We start from the raw sequence: 23,662 nt of genomic DNA, 5'->3' as shown, positions 1-23,662 counted from the left end.
ATCACTGGGGCGTAAACTGTGAGAAGCGGTATATCACTGGGGCGTAAACCGCGAAGAGGGGCGGTAAATCACAGTAGCGTAAAGCGTGCGGAGGGTCAAATCACCGGGGCGTAAACTGTGAGGAGGGGCAAATCACGGGGGCGTAAACTATGAGGAGTGGCAAATCACGGGGGCGTAAACTATGAGGAGTGGCAAATCACGGGGGTGTAAACTGTGAGGAGCGGCAAATCACGGGGGCGTAAACTGTGAGGAGCGGCAAATCACAGGGCGTAAACTGTGCGGAGGGGCAAATCACTGGGGCGTAAACTGTGAGGAGCGGCAAATCATGGGGGCGTAAACTGTGAGGAGGGGCGGTAAATCACAGAGGTGTAAACCGTGCGAAGGGACAAATCACCAGGGCGTAAACTGTGCGGAGGGGCAAATCATGGGGGCGTAAACTGTGAGGAGGGGCGAGTCACAGGGGCGTAAACTGTGAGAAGGGGAAAATCACTGGGGCGTAAACTGTGAGGAGGGGCAAATCACTGGGGCGTATACTGTGAGGAGGGGCAAATCACTGGGGCGTATACTGTGAGGAGGGGCAAATCAGCGGGGCGTAAACTGTGAGGAGGGGCAAATCACCGGGGCGTAAACTGTGAGGAGGAGCAAATCACTGGGGCGTATACTGTGAGGAGGGGCAAATCAGCGGGGCGTAAACCGTGCGGAGGGGTAATTCATCGGGGCGTAAACCGTGCGGAGGGGTAATTCATCGGGGCGTAAACCGTGCGAAGGGGCAAATCACGGGGGCGTAAACTGAGGGGGGGCAAATCACGGGGGCCTAAACTGTGCGGAGGGGCAAATCACTGGGGCGTAAACTGTGAAGAGGGGCAAATCGCCGGGGCGTAAACTGTGAAGAGGGGCAAATCGCCGGGGCGTAAACCGTGCAGATGGGCAATCAGCGGGGCGTAAACTGTCAGCAGCGGTAAATCATCGGGGGCGTAAACTGTGAGAAGGGGCAAATCACTGGGGCGTAAACTGTGAGGAGGGGCAAATCACGGGGGCCTAAACTGTGCGGGGGGGGGGGGGGGGGGGCAAATCACTGGGGCGTAAACTGTGAAGAGGGGGAAATTACCGGGGCGTAAACTGTGAAGAGGGGCAAATCAGCGGGGCGTAAACAGTGCAGAGGGGCAAATCAGCGGGGCGTAAACAGTGCAGAGGGGCAAATCAGCGGGGCGTCAACTGTGAGCAGCGGTAAATCATCGGGGGCGTAAACCGTGCGGAGGGGCAAATCACCGGTGCGTAAACTGTGCGGAGCGGTAAATTACGGGGGCGTAAACTGTGAAGAGGGGCGATAAATCACAGGTGTGTAAACCGTGCGAAGGGGCAAACCACCGGGGCGTAAACTGTGCGGAGCGGTAAATTACGGGGGCGTAAACTGTGAAGAGGGGCGATAAATCACAGGTGTGTAAACCGTGCGAAGGGGCAAATCACCGGGGCGTAAACTGTGCGGAAGGGCAAATCATGGGGGCGTAAACTGTGCGGAGGGGCAAATCATGGGGGCGTAAACTGTGCGGAGGGGCAAATCACGGGGGCGTAAACTGTGAGGAGGGGCAAATCACGGGGACGTAAACTGTGAGGAGGGGCAAATCACCGGGGCATATAGCGTGCGGAGGGGCAAATCACGGGGGCGTAAACTGTGCAGAGGGGCAAATCACCAGGGTGTAATCTTTGCGGAGGGGCAAATCACCGGGGCGTAAACTGTGAGGAGAGGCAAATCACCGGGGCGTAAACTGTGCGGAGGGGCAAATCAGCGGGGCGTAAAATGTGAGGAGGGGCAAATCACGGGGGCGTAAACTGTGAGAAGGGGCAAATCACGGGGACGTAAACTGTGCGGAGGGGCAAATCACGGGGACGTAAACTGTGAGGAGGGGCAAATCACGGGGACGTAAACTGTGAGGAGGGGCAAATCACCGGGGCATATAGCGTGCGGAGGGGAAAATCACAGGGGCGTAAACTGTGCAGAGGGGCAAATCACCAGGGTGTAATCTTTGCGGAGGGGCAAATCACCGGGGCGTAAACTGTGAGGAGAGGCAAATCGCCGAGGCGTAAACTGTGAGAAGAGGCAAATCGCCGGGGCGTAAACTGTGAGGAGAGGCAAATCACGGGGGGGGGGGTGGGGGGGGGGCGTAAACTGTGCGGAGGGGCAAATCACCGGGACGTAAACTGTGCGGAAGGGCAAATCACCGGGGCGTAAACTGTGAAGAGGGGCGGTAATTCACAGGGGTGTAAACCGTGCGAAGGGGCAAATCACCGGGGCGTAAACTGTGCGGAGGGGCAAATCATGGGGGCGTAAAGTGTGAGGAGGGGCAAATCACGGGGGCGTAAACTGTGAGAAGGGGCAAATCACTGGGGCGTAAACTGTGAGGAGGGGCAAATCACTGGGGTGTATACTGTGAGGAGGGGCAAATCACTGGGGTGTATACTGTGAGAAGGGGCAAATCAGCGGGGCGTAAACCGTGCGGAGGGGCAAATCACCGGGACGTAAACTGTGAGGAGCGGCAAATCACGGGGGCGTAAACTGTGAAGAGGGGCAAATCACCGGGGCGTAAACTGTGAAAAGGGGCAAATCACCGGGGCGTAAATTGTGAAGAGCGGCAAATCACCGGGGACGTAAACTGTGAGGAGGGGCAAATCACGGGGACGTAAAGTGTGAGGAGGGGCAAATCACGGGGACGTAAACTGTGAGGAGGGGAAAATCACGGGGGCATATACCGTGCGGAGGGGCAAATCACGGGGGCCTAAACTGTGCGGAGGGGCAAATCACCAGGGCGTAAACTGTGAGGAGTGGCAAATCATTGGGGCGTAAACTGTGCGGAGGGGCAAATCACGGTGGCGTAAACTGTGAGGAGCGGCAAATCATTGGGGCGTAAACTGTGCGGAGGGGCAAATCACAGGGGCGTAAACTGTGCGGAGGGGCAAATCACCGGGGCGTAAACCGTGCGGAGGGGCAAATCACCGGGGCGTAAACCGTGAGGAGAGGCAAATCATTGGGGCGTAAACCGTGCGGAGGGGCAAATCACTGGGGCGTAAACTGTGCAGAGGGGCAAATTACCGGGGCATATACCGTGCGGAGGGGCAAATCACCGGGGCGTAAACTTTGCAGAGGGGCAAATCACCGGGGCGTACACTATGAGGAGCGACAAATCATGGGGGCGTAAACTGTGCGGAGGGGCAAATCACAGGGGGGCGTAAACTGTGCGTAGGTGCAAATCACCGGGGCGTAAACTATGAGGAGCGGCAAATCACAGGGGCGTAAACTGTGAGAAGGGGCAAATCACGGGGGCTTAAACCGTGAGGAGCAGAAAATCATGGGGGCGTAAACTGTGCGGAGGGGCAAATCACCGGGGCGTAAACTGTGCGGAGGGGCAAATCACCGGGGCGTAAACTGTGCGGAGGGGCAAATCACCGGGGCGTAAACTGTGCGGAGGGGCAAATCACCGGGGCGTAAACTGTGCGGAGGGGCAAATCACCGGGGCGTAAACTGTGCGGAGGGGCAAATTACCAGGGCGTAAACTGTGCGGAGGGGCAAATTACCAGGGCGTAAAGTGTGCGGCGGGGCAAATCACAGGGGTGTAAACTGTGCGGAGGGGCAAATCACCGGGGCGTTAACTGTGCGGAGGGGCAAATTACCAGGGCGTAAACTGTGCGGAGGGGCAAATCACCGGGGGGTAAACCATGTGGAGGGACAAATCACTGGGGCGTAAACTGTGAGGAGCAGTAAATCTCTGGGACGTATACCGTGCGGAGGGGCAAATCACTGGGGCGTAAACTGTGAGGAGCAGTAAATCTCTGGGACGTATACCGTGCGGAGGGGCAAATCATCGGGGCGTAAACTGCACGGAAGGGCAAATCACCGGGGCGTAAACCGTAAGGAGCTGCAAATCACGGGGGCGTAAACTGTGAGGAGCGGCAAATCACCAGGGCATACACAGCGAGGAGCAGCAAATCACCGGGGAGTAAACTGCGAGGAGGGGCAAATCACAGGGGCGTAAACTGTGAAGAGGTGCAAATCACAGGGACGTAAACCGTAAGGAGTGGCAAATCACAGGGCCGTAAACCGTAAGGAGCGGCAAATCACAGGGCCGTAAACCGTAAGGAGCGGCAAATCACAGGGCCGTAAACCGTAAGGAGCGGCAAATCACAGGGACGTAAACCGTAAGGAGCGGCAAATCACAGGGACGTAAACTGTGAGGAGCGGCAAATCATGGGGGTGTAAACTGTGAGGAGGGGCAAATCACAGGGGCGTAAACTGTGAGGAGGTGCAAATCACAGGGCCGTAAACCGTAAGGAGCGGCAAATCATGGGGGTGTAAACTGTGAGGAGGAGCAAATCACCGGGGCGTAAACTGTGCGGAGGGGCAAATCACCGGGGCGTAAACCGCGAGGAGAGGCAAATCACCGGGGCGTAAACCGCGAGGAGAGGCAAATCACCGGGGTGTAAACTGTGAGGAGGGGCGGTAAATCACAGGGGCGTAAACCGTGCGGAGGGGCAAATCACGGGGGCGTAAACTGTGAGGAGGGGCAAATCACGGGGGCGTAAACTATGAGGAGGGGCAAATCACGGGGGCGTAATCTGTGCGGAGAGGCAAATCACCAGGACGTAAACTGTGAGGAGGGGCAAATCATCGGGACGTAAACCGTGCGGAGGGGCAAATCACTGAGACGTAAACCGTGCGGAGGGGCAAATCACCGGGACATAAACTATGAGGAGGGGCAAATAACCGGGGCGTAAACCGTGAAGAGGGGCAAATCGCAGGGTGTAAACCATGCAAAGGGGCAAATCATCGAGACGTAAACTGTGCGGAGGGGCAAATCACCGGGGTGTAAACCGTGCAGAGGGGCAAATCACTGAGACGTAAACTGTGAGGAGCGGCAAATCATGGGGGTGTAAACTGTGAGGAGGGGCAAATCACAGGGGCGTAAACTGTGAGGAGCGGCAAATCATGGGGGTGTAAACTGTGAGGAGGGGCAAATCACAGGGGCGTAAACTGTGAGGAGGTGCAAATCACAGGGCCGTAAACCGTAAGGAGCGGCAAATCATGGGGGTGTAAACTGTGAGGAGGAGCAAATCACCGGGGCGTAAACTGTGCGGAGGGGCAAATCACCGGGGCGTAAACCGCGAGGAGAGGCAAATCACCGGGGCGTAAACCGCGAGGAGAGGCAAATCACCGGGGTGTAAACTGTGAGGAGGGGCGGTAAATCACAGGGGCGTAAACCGTGCGGAGGGGCAAATCACGGGGGCGTAAACTGTGAGGAGGGGCAAATCACGGGGGCGTAAACTATGAGGAGGGGCAAATCACGGGGGCGTAATCTGTGCGGAGAGGCAAATCACCAGGACGTAAACTGTGAGGAGGGGCAAATCATCGGGACGTAAACCGTGCGGAGGGGCAAATCACTGAGACGTAAACCGTGCGGAGGGGCAAATCACCGGGACATAAACTATGAGGAGGGGCAAATAACCGGGGCGTAAACCGTGAAGAGGGGCAAATCGCAGGGTGTAAACCATGCAAAGGGGCAAATCATCGAGACGTAAACTGTGCGGAGGGGCAAATCACCGGGGTGTAAACCGTGCAGAGGGGCAAATCACTGAGACGTAAACTGTGCGGAGGGGCAAATCAGCGGGACGTAAATCCCGTGCAGGGGGGCAAATCACGGGGGCGTATACCGTGTGGTGGGGGAGGGGCATATCTCTGGGGTAGGTACCCTGCATGGCAATAATAAATCAGTGTAACCCTTTCAGTGCCTGCAGGCTGCTACACTCAGCATGTCCATTACCCCTCCAGACAGAGCACTTCTCACAGCTGCTGCTCTGATACAATGTATCAGTTTAGGGAAGTCTCCTCACAGCAGATTGTCTGGACCGGATATAACGGCTACAAACCCTCAGCTGTGAGTGGGACAAGACGTTCACTGACAGCAAGCACTGGTCATGCAAACATGGAACAAAGTGTCTTTCTTCCACCGCACGTCCGTTATAAAGCGTAGCCCCCCTTCTATCAATCGTCTGCTGGACATGTGACCGGTCATGTGATACCTGCTTGTCTGTCGGGCGCGCCAGACTCCTCCAATGCGCGCCTCTGCACCCGGTCCTCCTCCGCATCCTCCTGCGTTCTGAAGATCCACTGGAAGAGTCCCTGAAACCGGGCGACTTGTGTTATGATATACGGAGCCACAACCCCCGACTAACCCCAACAGCCCCCTGTGTAAGCCTGAAGCCCCCGACTAACCCTGCAGCCCCCTGTGTAAGCCTGAAGCCCCAGACTAACCCTGCAGCCCCCTGACTAACCTCACAACCCCCCGACTAACCCCTACAGCCCCCTGTGTAAGCCTGAAGCCCCCGACTAACCCCAACAGCCCCCTGTGTAAGCCTGAAGCCCCCGACTAACCCCAACAGCCCCCTGACTAACCTCACAACCCCCCGACTAACCCCTACAGCCCCCTGTGTAAGCCTGAAGCCCCCGACTAACCGTGCAGCCCCCCGACTAACCCCAACAGCCCCCTGTGTAAGCCTGAAGCCCCCGACTAACCCTGCAGCCTCCTGACTAACCTCACAACCCCCCGTCTAACCGCAACAGCCCCCTGTGTAAGCCTGAAGCCCCTGACTAACCCTGCAGCCCCCTGACTAACCTCACAACCCCCTGACTAACCCCAACAGCCCCCTGTGTAAGCCTGAAGCCCCCGACTAACCCTGCAGCCCCCTGACTAACCTCACAACCCCCCGACTAACCCCAACAGCCCCCTGTGTAAGCCTGAAGCCCCCGACTAACCCCAACAGCCCCCTGTGTAAGCCTGAAGCCCCCGACTAACCCTGCAGCCCCCTGACTAACCTCACAACCCCCCGACTAACCCCAACAGGCCCCCTGTGTAAGCCTGAAGCCCCCGACTAACCCTGCAGCCCCCTGACTAACCTCACAACCCCCCGACTAACCCCAACAGCCCCCTGTGTAAGCCTGAAGCCCCCGACTAACCCCAACAGCCCCCTGTGTAAGCCTGAAGCCCCCAACTAACCTCACAACCCCCTGTCTAACCCCAACAGCCCCCTGTGTAAGCCTGAAGCCCCCGACTAACCCTGAAGCTTCTGTCTACCCCCAACAGGCCATCCGTAATAGCCCAAAACCCCCGACGAACCCCGCAGGGCCCCGACTACCCCCAGTAAAACCCAGCAGCCCCCTGACTAAGCCCAACCGGCCCCCTGTTTAAGCCTGAAGCCCCCTACTAACCCTGCAGCCCCCTGACTAACCTGACAACCCCCCGTCTAACCGCAACCGGCCCCCTGTGTAAGCCTGAAGCCCCCGATTAACCCCAACAGCCCCCTGTGTAAGCCTGAAGCCCCCGATTAACCCCAGCAGACTTCCTGTGTAAATCTGAAGCCCCCGACGTACCCTGCAGCCCCCGATTAACCGCAACAGGTACACCGTGTAAGCCCGAAGCCCCCGACTAAGCCCAACCGCGCCCCCCCCCCCCCCCCCCGCAGCGTTTTGTGGTTTGCAGTTCATAACAGAACATGGCAGATTCTGCGGATGCTGAGGGTCGTAGTTGCTGCTCCGCACTCACCAGGGGGTTTTCGGGGTTGGCTCGGTATGCAGAGAAATGCTCCAGGACTTCGATGTGACTGTCGTGGGCAACACTTGTCCCATTCACCTTGAGAATACATTGTCCGGGGTGCAGACCGACCGCAGCCGCCTGAGACCCTGAAAACCAAGACAGAGAGGTTCACTAGACCCCCAACAACAACTGCAGACCACTGAAGACCCTCAAGGACACAGGACCCCCATCTATAACTAGAGACCGCTAAAGACCCTCAAGGACACAGGACCCCCATCTATAACTAGAGACCGCTAAAGACCCTCCAGGATATAGGACCCCCCCCCATCTATAACTAGAGACCGCTAAAGACCCTCCAGGATATAGGACCCCCATCTATAACTACAGACCGCTAAAGACCCTCCAGGATATAGGACCCCCCCCATCTATAACTACAGAACACTGAAGACCCTCAAGGACACAGGACCCCCATCTATAACTACAGACCGCTGAAGACCCTCCAGGATATAGGACCCCCCCCCCCATCTATAACTAGAGACCGCTAAAGACCCTCCAGGATATAGGACCCCCCCCCATCTATAACTACAGACCGCTAAAGACCCTCCAGGATATAGGACCCCCATCTATAACTACAGACCGCTAAAGACCCTCCAGGATATAGGACCCCCCCCCATCTATAACTACAGAACACTGAAGACCCTCAAGGACACAGGACCCCCATCTATAACTACAGACCGCTGAAGACCCTCCAGGATAAAGGACCCCCCCCCCCCCATCTATAACTAGAGACCACTGAAGACCCTCCAGGATACAGGACCCCCCCATCTATAACTACAGACCGCTGAAGACCCTCCAGGATACAGGACCCCCAACCATCTACAACTACAGACCGCTGAAGACCCTCCGGGATACAGCCCTCCCTCCCCCCTCCCATCTATACCTACAGACTGCTGAAGCCCCCCCTGTATACAGGACCCCCATCTATAACTAGAGACCGCTAAAGACCCTCCAGGATACAGGACCCCCCCCATCTATAACTACAGACCGCTGAAGACCCTCCAGGATACAGGACCCCCATCTATAACTACAGACCACTGAAGACCCTCCAGGATACAGGACCCCCAAACCATCTATAACTACAGACTGCTGAAGACCCTCCTGGATACAGGACCCCCCCCATCTATAACTACAGATGAGTGAAGACCCTCCTGGATACAGGACCCCCCCCATCTATAACTACAGATGAGTGAAGACCCTCCAGGATACAGGACCCCCCCCATCTATAACTACAGACCGCTAAAGACCCTCCAGGATATAGGACCCCCCCCATCTATAACTACAGACCGCTAAAGACCCTCCAGGATACAGGACCCCCCCCCCATCTATAACTACAGACCGCTGAAGACCCTCCAGGATACAGGACCCCCCCATCTATAACTAGAGACCGCTGAAGACCCTCCAGGATACAGGACCCCCCCCATCTATAACTAGAGACCGCTGAAGACCCTCCAGGATACAGGACCCCCCCCCCCCATCTATAATTACAGACCACTGAAGACCCCCCTGTATACAGGACCCCTATCTATAACTACAGACCGCTGAAGACCCTCCTGGATACAGGACCCCCCCCCCCCATCTATAATTACAGACCACTGAAGACCCCCCTGTATACAGGACCCCTATCTATAACTACAGACCACTGAAGACCCCCCTGTATACAGGACCCCTATCTATAACTACAGACCGCTGAAGACCCTTCTGGATACAGGACCCCCTCCCCCCATCTATAACTACAGACCGCTGAAGACCCTCCAGGATACAGGACCCCTATCTATAACTACAGACCGCTGAAGACCCTTCTGGATACAGGACCCCCCCCCCCATCTATAATTACAGACCACTGAAGACCCCCCTGTATACAGGACCCCTATCTATAACTACAGACCGCTGAAGACCCTTCTGGATACAGGACCCCCCCCCCCATCTATAATTACAGACCGCTGAAGACCCTCCAGGATATAGGACCCTCAACAATCTATAACTACAGACCACTGAAGACCCTCCTAGATACAGGACCCCCATCTATAACTACAGACTGCTGAAGACCCTCCAGGATACAGGACCCCCCCATCTATAATTACAGACCACTGAAGACCCTCCAGGATACAGGACCCCCATCTATAACTACAGACCGCTGAAGACCCTCCAGGATACAGGACCCCCTCCCCCCATCTATAACTACAGACTGCTGAAGACCCTCCAGGATACAGGACCCCCTCCCCCCATCTATAATTACAGACCGCTGAAGACCCTCCAGGATACAGGACCCCCTCCCCCCATCTATAACTACAGACTGCTGAAGACCCTCCAGGATACAGGACCCCCTCCCCCCATCTATAACTACAGACCACTGAAGACCCTCCAGGATACAGGACCCCCCCATCTATAACTACAGACCGCTGAAGACCCTCCTGGATACAGGACCCCCAAACCATCTATAACTACAGACTGCTGAAGACCCTCCAGGATACAGGACCCCCATCTATAACTACAGACCACTGAAGACCCTCCTGGATACAGGACCCCCAAACCATCTATAACTACAGACTGCTGAAGACCCTCCAGGATACAGGACCCCCATCTATCACTACAGACCACTGAAGACCCTCCAGGATACAGGACCCCCATCTATAACTACAGACCGCTGAAGACCCTCCAGGATACAGGACCCCCCCCATCTATAACTACAGACCGCTGAAGACCCTCCAGGATACAGGACCCCCCCCCCCATCTATAACTACAGACCGCTGAAGACCCTCCAGGATACAGGACCCCCCCCATCTATAACTACAGACCGCTGAAGACCCTCCAGGATACAGGACCCCCCCCCCCATCTATAACTACAGACCGCTGAAGACCCTCCAGGATACAGGACCCCCCCCCCCCCCCCATCTATAACTACAATGAGTGAAGACCCTCCAGGATACAGGACCCGCATCTATAACTACAGACCGCTGAAGACCCTCCAGGATACAGGACCCCCCCCCCCCCCCCCATCTATAACTACAGACTGCTGAAGACCCTCCAGGATATAGGACCCCCATCTATAACTACAGACCGCTGAAGACCCTCCAGGATACAGGACCCCCATCTATAACTACAGACCGCTGAAGACCCTCCAGGATATAGGACCCCCATCTATAACTACAGACCGCTGAAGACCCTCCAGGATACAGGACCCCCATCTATAACTACAGACCGCTGAAGACCCTCCAAGATACAGGACCCCCCCATCTATAACTACAGACCACTGAAGACCCCCCTGTATACAGGACCCCCATCTATAACTACAGACCGCTGAAGACCCTCCAGGATACAGGACCCCCCCCCCCCATCTATAACTAGAGACCGCTGAAGACCCTCCAGGATACAGGACCCCCCCCCCCCCCATCTATAACTACAGACTGCTGAAGACCCTCCAGGATACAGGACCCCCTCCCCCCATCTATAATTACAGACCGCTGAAGACCCTCCTGGATACAGGACCCCCCCATCTATAACTACAGACCACTGAAGACCCTCCAGGATACAGGACCCCCCCCCCCCCCCATCTATAACTACAGACCGCTGAAGACCCTCCTGGATACAGGACCCCCCCCCATCTATAACTACAGACCGCTGAAGACCCTCCTGGATACAGGACCCCCATCTATAACTACAGACCACTGAAGACCCTCCTGGATACAGGACCCCCATCTATAACTACAGACCACTGAAGACCCTCCAGGATACAGGACCCCCCCCCCCCATCTATAACTACAGACCGCTAAAGACCCTCCTGGATACAGGACCCCCCCCCATCTATAACTACAGACTGCTGAAGACCCTCCTGGATACAGGACACCCCCCCCATCTATAACTACAGACCGCTAAAGACCCTCCAGGATATAGGACCCCCCCATCTATAACTACAGACTGCTGAAGACCCTCCAGGATACAGGACCCCCCCATCTATAACTACAGACCGCTGAAGACCCTCCAGGATACAGGACCCCCCCCCCATCTATAACTACAGATGAGTGAAGACCCTCCAGGATATAGGACCCCCATCTATAACTACAGACCGCTGAACACCCTCCAGGATACAGGACCCCCATCTATAACTACAGACTGCTGAAGACCCTCCAGGATATAGGACCCCCATCTATAACTACAGACCGCTGAAGACCCTCCAGGATACAGGACCCCCATCTATAACTACAGACCGCTGAAGACCCTCCAGGATACAGGACCCCCCCCCCCATCTATAACTAGAGACCGCTGAAGACCCTCCAGGATACAGGACCCCCCCCCCCCCCATCTATAATTACAGACCACTGAAGACCCCCCTGTATACAGGACCCCTATCTATAACTACAGACCGCTGAAGACCCTCCTGGATACAGGACCCCCCCCCCCATCTATAATTACAGACCACTGAAGACCCCCCTGTATACAGGACCCCTATCTATAACTACAGACCGCTGAAGACCCTCCTGGATACAGGACCCCCCCCCCATCTATAATTACAGACCACTGAAGACCCCCCTGTATACAGGACCCCTATCTATAACTACAGACCGCTGAAGACCCTTCTGGATACAGGACCCCCCCCCCATCTATAACTACAGACCACTGAAGACCCTCCAGGATACAGGACCCCCCCCCCATCTATAACTACAGACCGCTGAAGACCCTCCAGGATACAGGACCCCCCCCCCCCCATCTATAACTACAGACCGCTGAAGACCCTCCAGGATACAGGACCCCCATCTATAACTACAGACCGCTGAAGACCCTCCAGGATACAGGACCCCCATCTATAACTACAGACTGCTGAAGACCCTCCAGGATACAGGACCCCCCCATCTATAATTACAGACCACTAAAGACCCTCCTGGATACAGGACCCCCAAACCATCTATAACTACAGACTGCTGAAGACCCTCCTGGATACAGGACCCCCCCATCTATAACTACAGACCACTGAAGACCCTCCAGGATATAGGACCCCCCCCATCTATAACTACAGACCGCTGAAGACCCTCCAGGATACAGGACCCCCCCCCCCCATCTATAACTACAGACCGCTGAAGACCCTCCAGGATATAGGACCCCCCCCCCATCTATAACTACAGACCGCTAAAGACCCTCCAGGATATAGGACTCCCCCCATCTATAACTAGAGACTGCTGAAGACCCTCCAGGATACAGGACCCCCCCCCCCCCCCATCTATAACTACAGATGAGTGAAGACCCTCCAGGATACAGGACCCCCATCTATAACTACAGACCGCTGAAGACCCTCCAAGATACAGGACCCCCATCTATAACTACAGACCACTGAAGACCCCCCTGTATACAGGACCCCTATCTATAACTACAGACCGCTGAAGACCCTTCTGGATACAGGACCCCCCCATCTATAACTACAGACCACTGAAGACCCCCCTGTATACAGGACCCCCATCTATAACTACAGACCGCTGAAGACCCTCCAGGATACAGGACCCCCATCTATAACTACAGACCGCTGAAGACCCTCCAGGATACAGGACCCCCAACAATCTATAACTACAGACCACTGAAGACCCTCCTAGATACAGGACCCCCATCTATAACTACAGACTGCTGAAGACCCTCCAGGATACAGGACCCCCCCATCTATAACTACAGACTGCTGAAGATCCTCCAGGATACAGGACCCCCATCTATAACTACAGACCGCTGAAGACCCTCCTAGATACAGGACCCCCCCCATCTATAACTACAGACCACTGAAGACCCTCCTAGATACAGGACCCCCCCATCTATAACTACAGACTGCTGAAGATCCTCCAGGATACAGGACCCCCATCTATAACTACAGACCGCTGAAGACCCTCAAGGACACAGGACCCCCATCTATAACTACAGACCGCTGAAGACCCTCCAGAATACAGGACCCCCATCTATAACTACAGACTGCTGAAGACCCTCCTGGATACAGGACCCCCATCTATAACTACAGACCGCTGAAGACCCTCCAGGATACAGGACCCCCCCCCCCCCCATCTATAACTACAGACCGCTGAAGACCCTCCAGGATACAGGACCCCCATCTATAACTACAGACCGCTGAAGACCCTCCTGGATACAGGACCCCCCCATCTATAACTACAGACCGCTGAAGACCCTCCAGGATACAGGACCCCCCCATCTATAACTACAGACTGCTGAAGACCCTCCAGGATACAGGACCCCCAACCATCTACAACTACAGACCGCTGAAGACCCTCCTGGATACAGGACCCCCAAACCATCTATAACTACAGACCGCTGAAGACCCTCCAGGATACAGGACCCCCATCTATAACTACAGACTGCTGAAGACCCTCCAGGATACAGGACCCCCCCATCTATAATTACAGACCACTAAAGACCCTCCTGGATACAGGACCCCCCCATCTATAACTACAGACCACTGAAGACCCTCCAGGATATAGGACCCCCCCCATCTATAACTACAGACCGCTGAAGACCCTCCAGGATACAGGACCCCCCCCCCCCATCTATAACTACAGACCGCTGAAGACCCTCCAGGATATAGGACCCCCCCCCCCATCTATAACTACAGACCGCTAAAGACCCTCCAGGATATAGGACTCCCCCCATCTATAACTAGAGACTGCTGAAGACCCTCCAGGATACAGGACCCCCCCCCCCCATCTATAACTACAGACCGCTGAAGACCCTCCAGGATACAGGACCCCCCCCCCCATCTATAACTACAGATGAGTGAAGACCCTCCAGGATACAGGACCCCCATCTATAACTACAGACCGCTGAAGACCCTCCAAGATACAGGACCCCCATCTATAACTACAGACCACTGAAGACCCCCCTGTATACAGGACCCCTATCTATAACTACAGACCGCTGAAGACCCTCCAGGATACAGGACCCCCAACAATCTATAACTACAGACCACTGAAGACCCTCCTAGATACAGGACCCCCATCTATAACTACAGACTGCTGAAGACCCTCCAGGATACAGGACCCCCCCACCCCATCTATAACTACAGACTGCTGAAGACCCTCCAGGATACAGGACCCCCATCTATAACTACAGACCGCTGAAGATCCTCCAGGATACAGGACCCCCATCTATAACTACAGACCGCTGAAGACCCTCAAGGACACAGGACCCCCATCTATAACTACAGACCGCTGAAGACCCTCCAGTATACAGGACCCTCATCTATAACTACAGACCGCTGAAGACCCTCCAGAATATAGGACCCCCCCCATCTATAACTACAGACCGCTGAAGACCCTCCAGGATACAGGACCCCCCCATCTATAACTACAGACTGCTGAAGACCCTCCATGATACAGGACCCCCATCTATAACTACAGACCGCTGAAGACCCTCCTGGATACAGGACCCCCCCCCCCCCATCTATAACTACAGACTGCTGAAGACCCTCCTGGATACAGGACCCCCCCATCTATAACTACAGACCGCTGAAGACCCTCCAGGATACAGGACCCCCTCCCCCCATCTATAACTACAGACCACTGAAGACCCTCCATGATACAGGACCCCCCCCCATCGATAATTACAGACCGCTGAAGACCCTCCTGGATACAGGACCCCCATCTATAACTACAGACCGCTGAAGACCCTCCAGGATACAGGACCCCCATCTATAACTACAGACCGCTAAAGACCCTCCTGGATACAGGACCCCCATCTATAACTACAGACCGCTGAAGACCCTCCTGGATACAGGACCCCCCCCCCATCTATAACTACAGACTGCTGAAGACCCTCCTGGATACAGGACCCCCCCATCTATAACTACAGACCGCTGAAGACCCTCCAGGATACAGGACCCCCTCCCCCCATCTATAACTACAGACCGCTGAAGACCCTCCAGGATACAGGACCCCCCCATCTATAACTACAGACCGCTGAAGACCCTCTAGGATACAGGACCCCCATCTATAACTACAGACCACTGAAGACCCTCCTGGATACAGGACCCCCCCCCCCCCCCATCTATAACTACAGACCGCTGAAGACCCTCCTGGATACAGGACCCCCATCTATAACTACAGACCGCTGAAGACCCTCCAGGATACAGGACCCCCCCATCTATAACTACAGACCGCTGAAGACCCTCCAGGATACAGGACCCCCCCATCTATAACTACAGACTGCTGAAGACCCTCCTGGATACAGGACCCCCCCCCCCCCCATCTATAACTACAGACCGCTGATGACCCTCCTGGATACAGGACCCCCATCTATAACTACAGACCGCTGAAGACCCTCCAGGATACAGGACCCCCCCATCTATAACTACAGACCGCTGAAGACCCTCCAGGATACCGGACCCCCCCATCTATAACTACAGACCGCTGAAGACCCTCCAGGATACCGGACCCCCCCATCTATAACTACAGACCGCTGAAGACCCTCCAGGATAAAGGACCCCCGCAATCTTTAACTACAGACCGCTGAAGACCCTCCAGGATACAGGACCCCCATCTATAACTACAGACCGCTGAAGACCCTCCTGGATACAGGACCCCCCCCCATCTATAACTACAGACCGCTGAAGACCCTCCTGGATACAGGACCCCCCCCCATCTATAACTACAGACCGCTGAAGACCCTCCTGGATACAGGACCCCCCCCCCATCTATAACTACAGACTGCTGAAGACCCTCATGGATACAGGACCCCCCCCATCTATAACTACAGACCGCTGAAGACCCTCCAGGATACAGGACCCCCATCTATAACTACAGACCGCTGAAGACCCTCCTGGATACAGGACCCCCCCCCATCTATAACTACAGACCGCTGAAGACCCTCCTGGATACAGGACCCCCCCCCATCTATAACTACAGACTGCTGAAGACCCTCATGGATACAGGACCCCCCCCATCTATAATTACAGACCGCTGAAGACCCTCCTAGATAATGGACCCCCCCCATCTATAACTACAGACCGCTGAAGACCCTCATGGATACAGGACCCCCATCTATAACTACAGACCACTGAAGACCCTCCTGGATACAGGACCCCCATCTATAACTACAGACCACTGAAGACCCTCCAGGATACAGGACCCCCCCCCCATCTATAACTACAGACCGCTGAAGACCCTCCTGGATACAGGACCCCCATCTATAACTACAGACTGCTGAAGACCCTCCTGGATACAGGACCCCCATCTATAACTACAGACCACTGAAGACCCTCCAGGATACAGGACCCCCATCTATAACTACAGACTGCTGAAGACCCTCCAGGATACAGGACCCCCATCTATAACTACAGACCGCTGAAGACCCTCCAGGATACAGGACCCCCATCTATAACTACAGACCACTGAAGACCCTCCAGGATACAGGACCCCCATCTATAACTACAGACCACTGAAGACCCTCCTGGATACAGGACCCCCATCTATAACTACAGACCGCTGAAGACCCTCCAGGATACAGGACCCCCATCTATAACTACAGACCACTGAAGACCCTCCAGGATACAGGACCCCCATCTATAACTTCAGATCACTGAAGCCCCTCCTGGACACCGGCCCCGACCCGGCTGCACAGCTCACCTCTCCCCACGGCGTGGATATACGGGGGGGCCGCACTCCTGATCTGGACGCAGAGGGATGACGGACAATCCGCGATCTTCACAATCCTACAGCAAAGACAAGAAGATGACGACACGGAGAGGATGATGGCGGCCGCTCCCAACCCGCTGCCCACCACCGCCGCGCGCAGTGCAGCCCCCGACAGACCCTGCAGACCTTAGAAGGATCTTACTCTTTGGATTTGGTGGCCACAAGGATGCGGATGGGCCGGCGGGCATAGAACGACTGGTTCAGAAGGATCTCCACCTCCGAGAAGGGTCTGAGGAAGAGCAGGTCCTCGTTGATGGTCAAGACCTTCCGTCCAACCTGCAGTCCGGCCATCTGTGGGGAGAGGAGGGCTGGGGGTCACATGACCGCGGCTCCTGATGAGCGTTAGATGATCCCTATGTGGTCTATGAACATGGCGGTCACCCATCTTCTATCCCACTGACTAGGACCCTTCTTAAAGGGGAACACACACAACTCTAACTAGTTACACGTCGGCGCACCAGAGCAGTCTATGGTGGGCAACTCTCATTACTGCCGAGCTGTCCCAGTGGTGGGCTCCCTGCACTGGTGCATTGTGGGTGATGCCCCTCACCTCAGCGCAGGACCCCTTCCGGACAGACTTCACCACAACCGCTTTGTTCTTCTCTTCCAGGTCAAACCCGTAATCCTCTTCCTGAGGTAAAATCTACAAGAGCAGCAAAAAAGAGACCCGTCAGCAAGAACTACAAGTGCCAGGAATGACACAAAGAGCAACAGCAACTCTCAGACCGCAGCGGGCGCCAGAGACAGCGAGGAGGAGTGTGAAAATAAGGTCCTCACGCAGGACGCAAACTGCACTACAAGTCCGAGGCAGACCACCCAACAGGACTGCGCAGAGAAGCGGAACTACATACTCACCTCCGTACATCACACAATGTATCACTCCCATCATCCCTCACCCCAGGAGCTCACAATCTAATCCCATCACACACCATGTATCACCCCCATCATCCCCGACCCCAGGAGCTCACAATCTAATCCCCCCATCACACACAATGTATCACTCTCATCATCCCTGACCCCAGGAGCTCACAATCTAATCCCATCACACAATGTATCACTCCCATCATCCCTGACCCCAGGAGCTCACAATCTAATCCCATCACACAATGTATCACTCCCATCATCCCTGACCCCAGGAGCTCACAATCTAATCCCACATCACACACAATGTATCACTCCCATCATCCCTGACCCCAGGAGCTCACAATCTAATCCCACATCACACACAATCACCCCCATCATCCCTGACCCCAGGAGCTCACAATCTAATCCCATCACACAATGTATCACTCCCATCATCCCCGACCCCAGGAGCTCACAATCTAATCCCCCCCATCACACACAATGTATCACTCCCATCATCCCTGACCTCAGGAGCTCACAATCTAATCCCATCACACAATGTATCACTCCCATCATCCCTGACCCCAGGAGCTCACAATCTAATCCCTCCATCACACACAATGTATCACTCCCATCATCCCTGACCCCAGGAGCTCACAATCTAATCCCCATCACACACAATGTATCACTCCCATCATCCCTGACCCCAGGAGCTCACAATCTAATCCCATCACACAATGTATCACTCCCATCATCCCTGACCCCAGGAGCTCACAATCTAATCCCCCCATCACACACAATCTATCACTCCCATCATCCCTGACCCCAGGAGCTCACAATCTAATCCCATCTCACACAATGTATCACTCCCATCATCCCTGACCCCAGGAGCTCACAATCTAATCCCTCCATCACACAATGTATCACTCCCATCATCCCTGACCCCAGGAGCTCACAATCTAATCCCCCATCACACAATGTATCACTCCCATCATCCCTGACCCCAGGAGCTCACAATCTAATCCCTCATCACACAATGTATCACTCCCATCATCCCTGACCCCAGGAGCTCACAATCTAATCCCCCCATCACACAATGTATCACTCCCATCATCCCTGACCCCAGGAGCTCACAATCTAATCCCCCATCACACACAATGTATCACTCCCATTATCCCTGACCCCAGGAGCTCACAATCTAATCCCATAACACACAATGTATCACTCCCATCATCCCTGACCCCAGGAGCTCACAATCTAATCCCATCTCACACAATGTATCACTCCTATCATCCCTGACCCCAGGAGCTCACAATCTAATCCCCCCCATCACACAATGTATCACTCCCATCATCCCTGACCCCAGGAGCTCACAATCTAATCCTCCATCACACAATGTATCACTCCCATCATCCCTGACCCCAGGAGCTCACAATCTAATCCCCCACATCACACACAATGTATCACTCCCAACATCCCTGACCCCAGGAGCTCACAATCTAATCCCATCACACACAATGTATCACTCCCATCATCCCTGACCCCAGGAGCTCACAATCTAATCCGATCACACACAATGTATCACTCCCATCATCCCTGACCCCAGGAGCTCACAATCTAATCCCCATCACACACAATGTATCACTCCCATCATCCCTGACCCCAGGAGCTCACAATCTAATCCCCCATCACACAATGTATGACTCCCATCATCCCTGACCCCAGGAGCTCACAATCTAATCCCCCATCACACACAATGTATCACTCTCATCATCCCTGACCCCAGGAGCTCACAATCTAATCCCTCATCACACACAATGCATCACTCCCATCATCCCTGACCCCAGGAGCTCACAATCTAATCCCCCATCACACACAATGTATCACTCCCATCATCCCTGACCCCAGGAGCTCACAATCTAATCCCTCATCACACACAATGCATCACTCCCATCATCCCTGACCCCAGGAGCTCACAATCTAATCCCCCATCACACACAATGTATCACTCCCATCATCCCTGACCCCAGGAGCTCACAATCTAATCCCTCATCACACACAATGCATCACTCCCATCATCCCTGACCCCAGGAGCTCACAATCTAATCCCATCACACACAATGTATCACTCCCATCATCCCTGACCCCAGGAGCTCACAATCTAATCCCCCATCACACAATGTATCACTCCCATCATCCCTGACCCCAGGAGCTCACAATCTAATCCCCCATCACACAATGTATCACTCCCATCATCCCTGACCCCAGGAGCTCACAATCTAATCCCATAACACACAATGTATCACTCCCATCATCCCCGACCCCAGGAGCTCACAATCTAATCCCCCATCACACAATGTATCACTCCCATCATCCCTGACCCCAGGAGCTCACAATCTAATCCCATAACACACAATGTATCACTCCCATCATCCCTGACCCCAGGAGCTCACAATCTAATCCCCCATCACACAATGTATCACTCCCATCATCCCTGACCCCAGGAGCTCACAATCTAATCCCATCACACACAATGTATCACTCCCATCATCCCTGACCCCAGGAGCTCACAATCTAATCCCCCCATCACACACAATGTATCACTCCCATCATCCCTGACCCCAGGAGCTCACAATCTAATCCCACCCATCACACAATGTATCACTCCCATCATCCCTGACCCCAGGAGCTCACAATCTAATCCCCCCCCCATCACACACAATGTATCACTCCCATCATCCCTGACCCCAGGAGCTCACAATCTAATCCCCCATAACACAATGTATCACTCCCATCATCCCTGACCCCAGAAGCTCACAATCTAATCCCATCACACACAATGCATCACTCCCATCATCCCTGACCCCAGGAGCTCACAATCTAATCCCCCCATCACACAATGTATCACTCCCATCATCCCTGACCCCAGGAGCTCACAATCTAATCCCCCATCACACAATGTATCACTCCCATCATCCCCGACCCCAGGAGCTCACAATCTAATCCCCCATCACACACAATGTATCACTCCCATCATCCCTGACCCCAGGAGCTCACAATCTAATCCCCCATCACACAATGTATCACTCCCATCATCCCTGACCCCAGGAGCTCACAATCTAATCCCATCACACACAATGCATCACTCCCATCATCCCTGACCCCAGGAGCTCACAATCTAATCCCATCACACAATGTATCACTCCCATCATCCCTGACCCCAGGAGCTCACAATCTAATCCCCCATCACACACAATGTATCACTCCCATCATCCCTGACCCCAGGAGCTCACAATCTAATCCCCTCATCACACAATGTATCACTCCCATCATCCCTGACCCCAGGAGCTCACAATCTAATCCCCCATCACACAATGTATCACTCCCATCATCCTCGACCCCAGGAGCTCACAATCTAATCCCCCCATCACACAATGTATCACTCCCATCATCCCTGACCCCAGGAGCTCACAATCTAATCCCCCATCACACACAATGTATCACACCCATCATCCCTGACCCCAGGAGCTCACAATCTAATCCCCCCATCACACACAATGTATCACTCCCATCATCCCTGACCCCAGGAGCTCACAATCTAATCCCCCCATCACACACAATGTATCACTCCAATCATCCCTGACCCCAGGAGCTCACAATCTAATCCCCCCATCACACAAAATGTATCACTCCCATCATCCCTGACCCCAGGAGCTCACAATCTAATCCCATCACACAATGTATCACTCCCATCATCCCTGACCCCAGGAGCTCACAATCTAATCTCCCCATCACACAATGTATCACTCCCATCAGCCCCGACCCCAGGAGCTCACAATCTAATCCCATCACACACAATGCATCACTCCCATCATCCCTGACCCCAGGAGCTCACAATCTAATCCCCCCCATCACACACCATGTATCACTGCCATCATCCCCGACCCCAGGAGCTCACAATCTAATCCCCCATCACACAATGTATCACTCCCATCATCCCTGACCCCAGGAGCTCACAATCTAATCCCCCATCACACAATGTATCACTCCCATCATCCCTGACCCCAGGAGCTCACAATCTAATCCCCCATCACACACAATGTATCACTCCCATCATCCCTGACCCCAGGAGCTCACAATCTAATCCCCCATCACACACAATGTATCACTCCCATCATCCCTGACCCCAGGAGCTCACAATCTAACCCCCCCCCCCCCATCACACACAATGTATCACTCCCATCATCCCTGACCCCAGGAGCTCACAATCTAATCCCCCATCACACACAATGTATCACTCCCATCATCCCTGACCCCAGGAGCTCACAATCTAATCCCCCCATCACACACAATGTATCACTCCCATCATCCCTGATCCCAGGAGCTCACAATCTAATCCCCCCATCACACAATGTATCACTCCCATCATCCCTGACCCCAGGAGCTCACAATCTAATCCCATCACACACAATGTATCACTCTCATCATCCCTGATCCCAGGAGCTCACAATCTAATCCCCCATCACACAATGTATCACTCCCATCATCCCTGACCCCAGGAGCTCACAATCTAATCCCACCCATCACACAATGTATCACTCCCATCATCCCCGACCCCAGGAGCTCACAATCTAATCCCCCATCACACAATGTATCACTCCCATCATCCCTGACCCCAGGAGCTCACAATCTAATCCCCCATCACACAATGTATCACTCCCATCATCCCTGACCCCAGGAGCTCACAATCTAATCCCCCATCACACAATGTATCACTCCCATCATCCCCGACCCCAGGAGCTCACAATCTAATCCCCCATCACACAATGTATCACTCCCATCATCCCCGACCCCAGGAGCTCACAATCTAATCCCATCACACACAATGTATCACTCCCATCATCCCTGACCCCAGGAGCTCACAATCTAATCCCCCATCACACACAATGTATCACTCCCATCATCCCTGACCCCAGGAGCTCACAATCTAATCCCCCCATCACACAAAATGTATCACTCCCATCATTCCTGACCCCAGGAGCTCACAATCTAATCCCATCACACACAATGTATCACTCCCATCATCCATGACCCCAGGAGCTCACAATCTAATCCCACCCATCACACAATGTATCACTCCCATCATCCCCGACCCCAGGAGCTCACAATCTAATCCCACCCATCACACAATGTATCACTCCCATCATCCCCGACCCCAGGAGCTCACAATCTAATCCCATCACACACAATGTATCACTCCCATCATCCCTGACCCCAGGAGCTCACAATCTAATCCCCCATCACACACAATGTATCACTCCCATCATCCCTGACCCCAGGAGCTCACAATCTAATCCCCCCATCACACAAAATGTATCACTCCCATCATTCCTGACCCCAGGAGCTCACAATCTAATCCCATCACACACAATGTATCACTCCCATCATCCATGACCCCAGGAGCTCACAATCTAATCCCCCATCACACAATGTATCACTCCCATCATC

General features: G+C 54.4%; 1 protein-coding gene across 3 annotated transcripts in view; it reads right to left on the bottom strand.

Moving 5' to 3' along the window:
- Window positions 1-23,662, bottom strand: part of PREX1 (phosphatidylinositol-3,4,5-trisphosphate dependent Rac exchange factor 1) — a 129,926-nt gene that overhangs the window by 24,706 nt on the left and 81,558 nt on the right. For all 3 annotated transcript variants that reach the window (XM_066588046.1, XM_066588048.1, XM_066588047.1), the window contains 5 exons: window positions 17,862-17,954; window positions 17,454-17,602; window positions 17,243-17,328; window positions 7,590-7,726; window positions 6,070-6,169 (listed from right to left, as the gene is read on the bottom strand). In XM_066588046.1, coding sequence (XP_066444143.1) covers window positions 6,070-6,169; window positions 7,590-7,726; window positions 17,243-17,328; window positions 17,454-17,602; window positions 17,862-17,954 — 565 coding nt within the window. The remainder of the gene's footprint in view (window positions 1-6,069; window positions 6,170-7,589; window positions 7,727-17,242; window positions 17,329-17,453; window positions 17,603-17,861; window positions 17,955-23,662) is intronic.

This window comes from Eleutherodactylus coqui, chromosome 13 (genome assembly GCF_035609145.1).
Source record: "Eleutherodactylus coqui strain aEleCoq1 chromosome 13, aEleCoq1.hap1, whole genome shotgun sequence".
Taxonomy (NCBI): Eukaryota; Metazoa; Chordata; class Amphibia; order Anura; family Eleutherodactylidae; genus Eleutherodactylus; species Eleutherodactylus coqui.
Note: the sequence above shows the minus strand (reverse complement) of the source record. Positions and strands in the feature narration are given on the sequence as shown.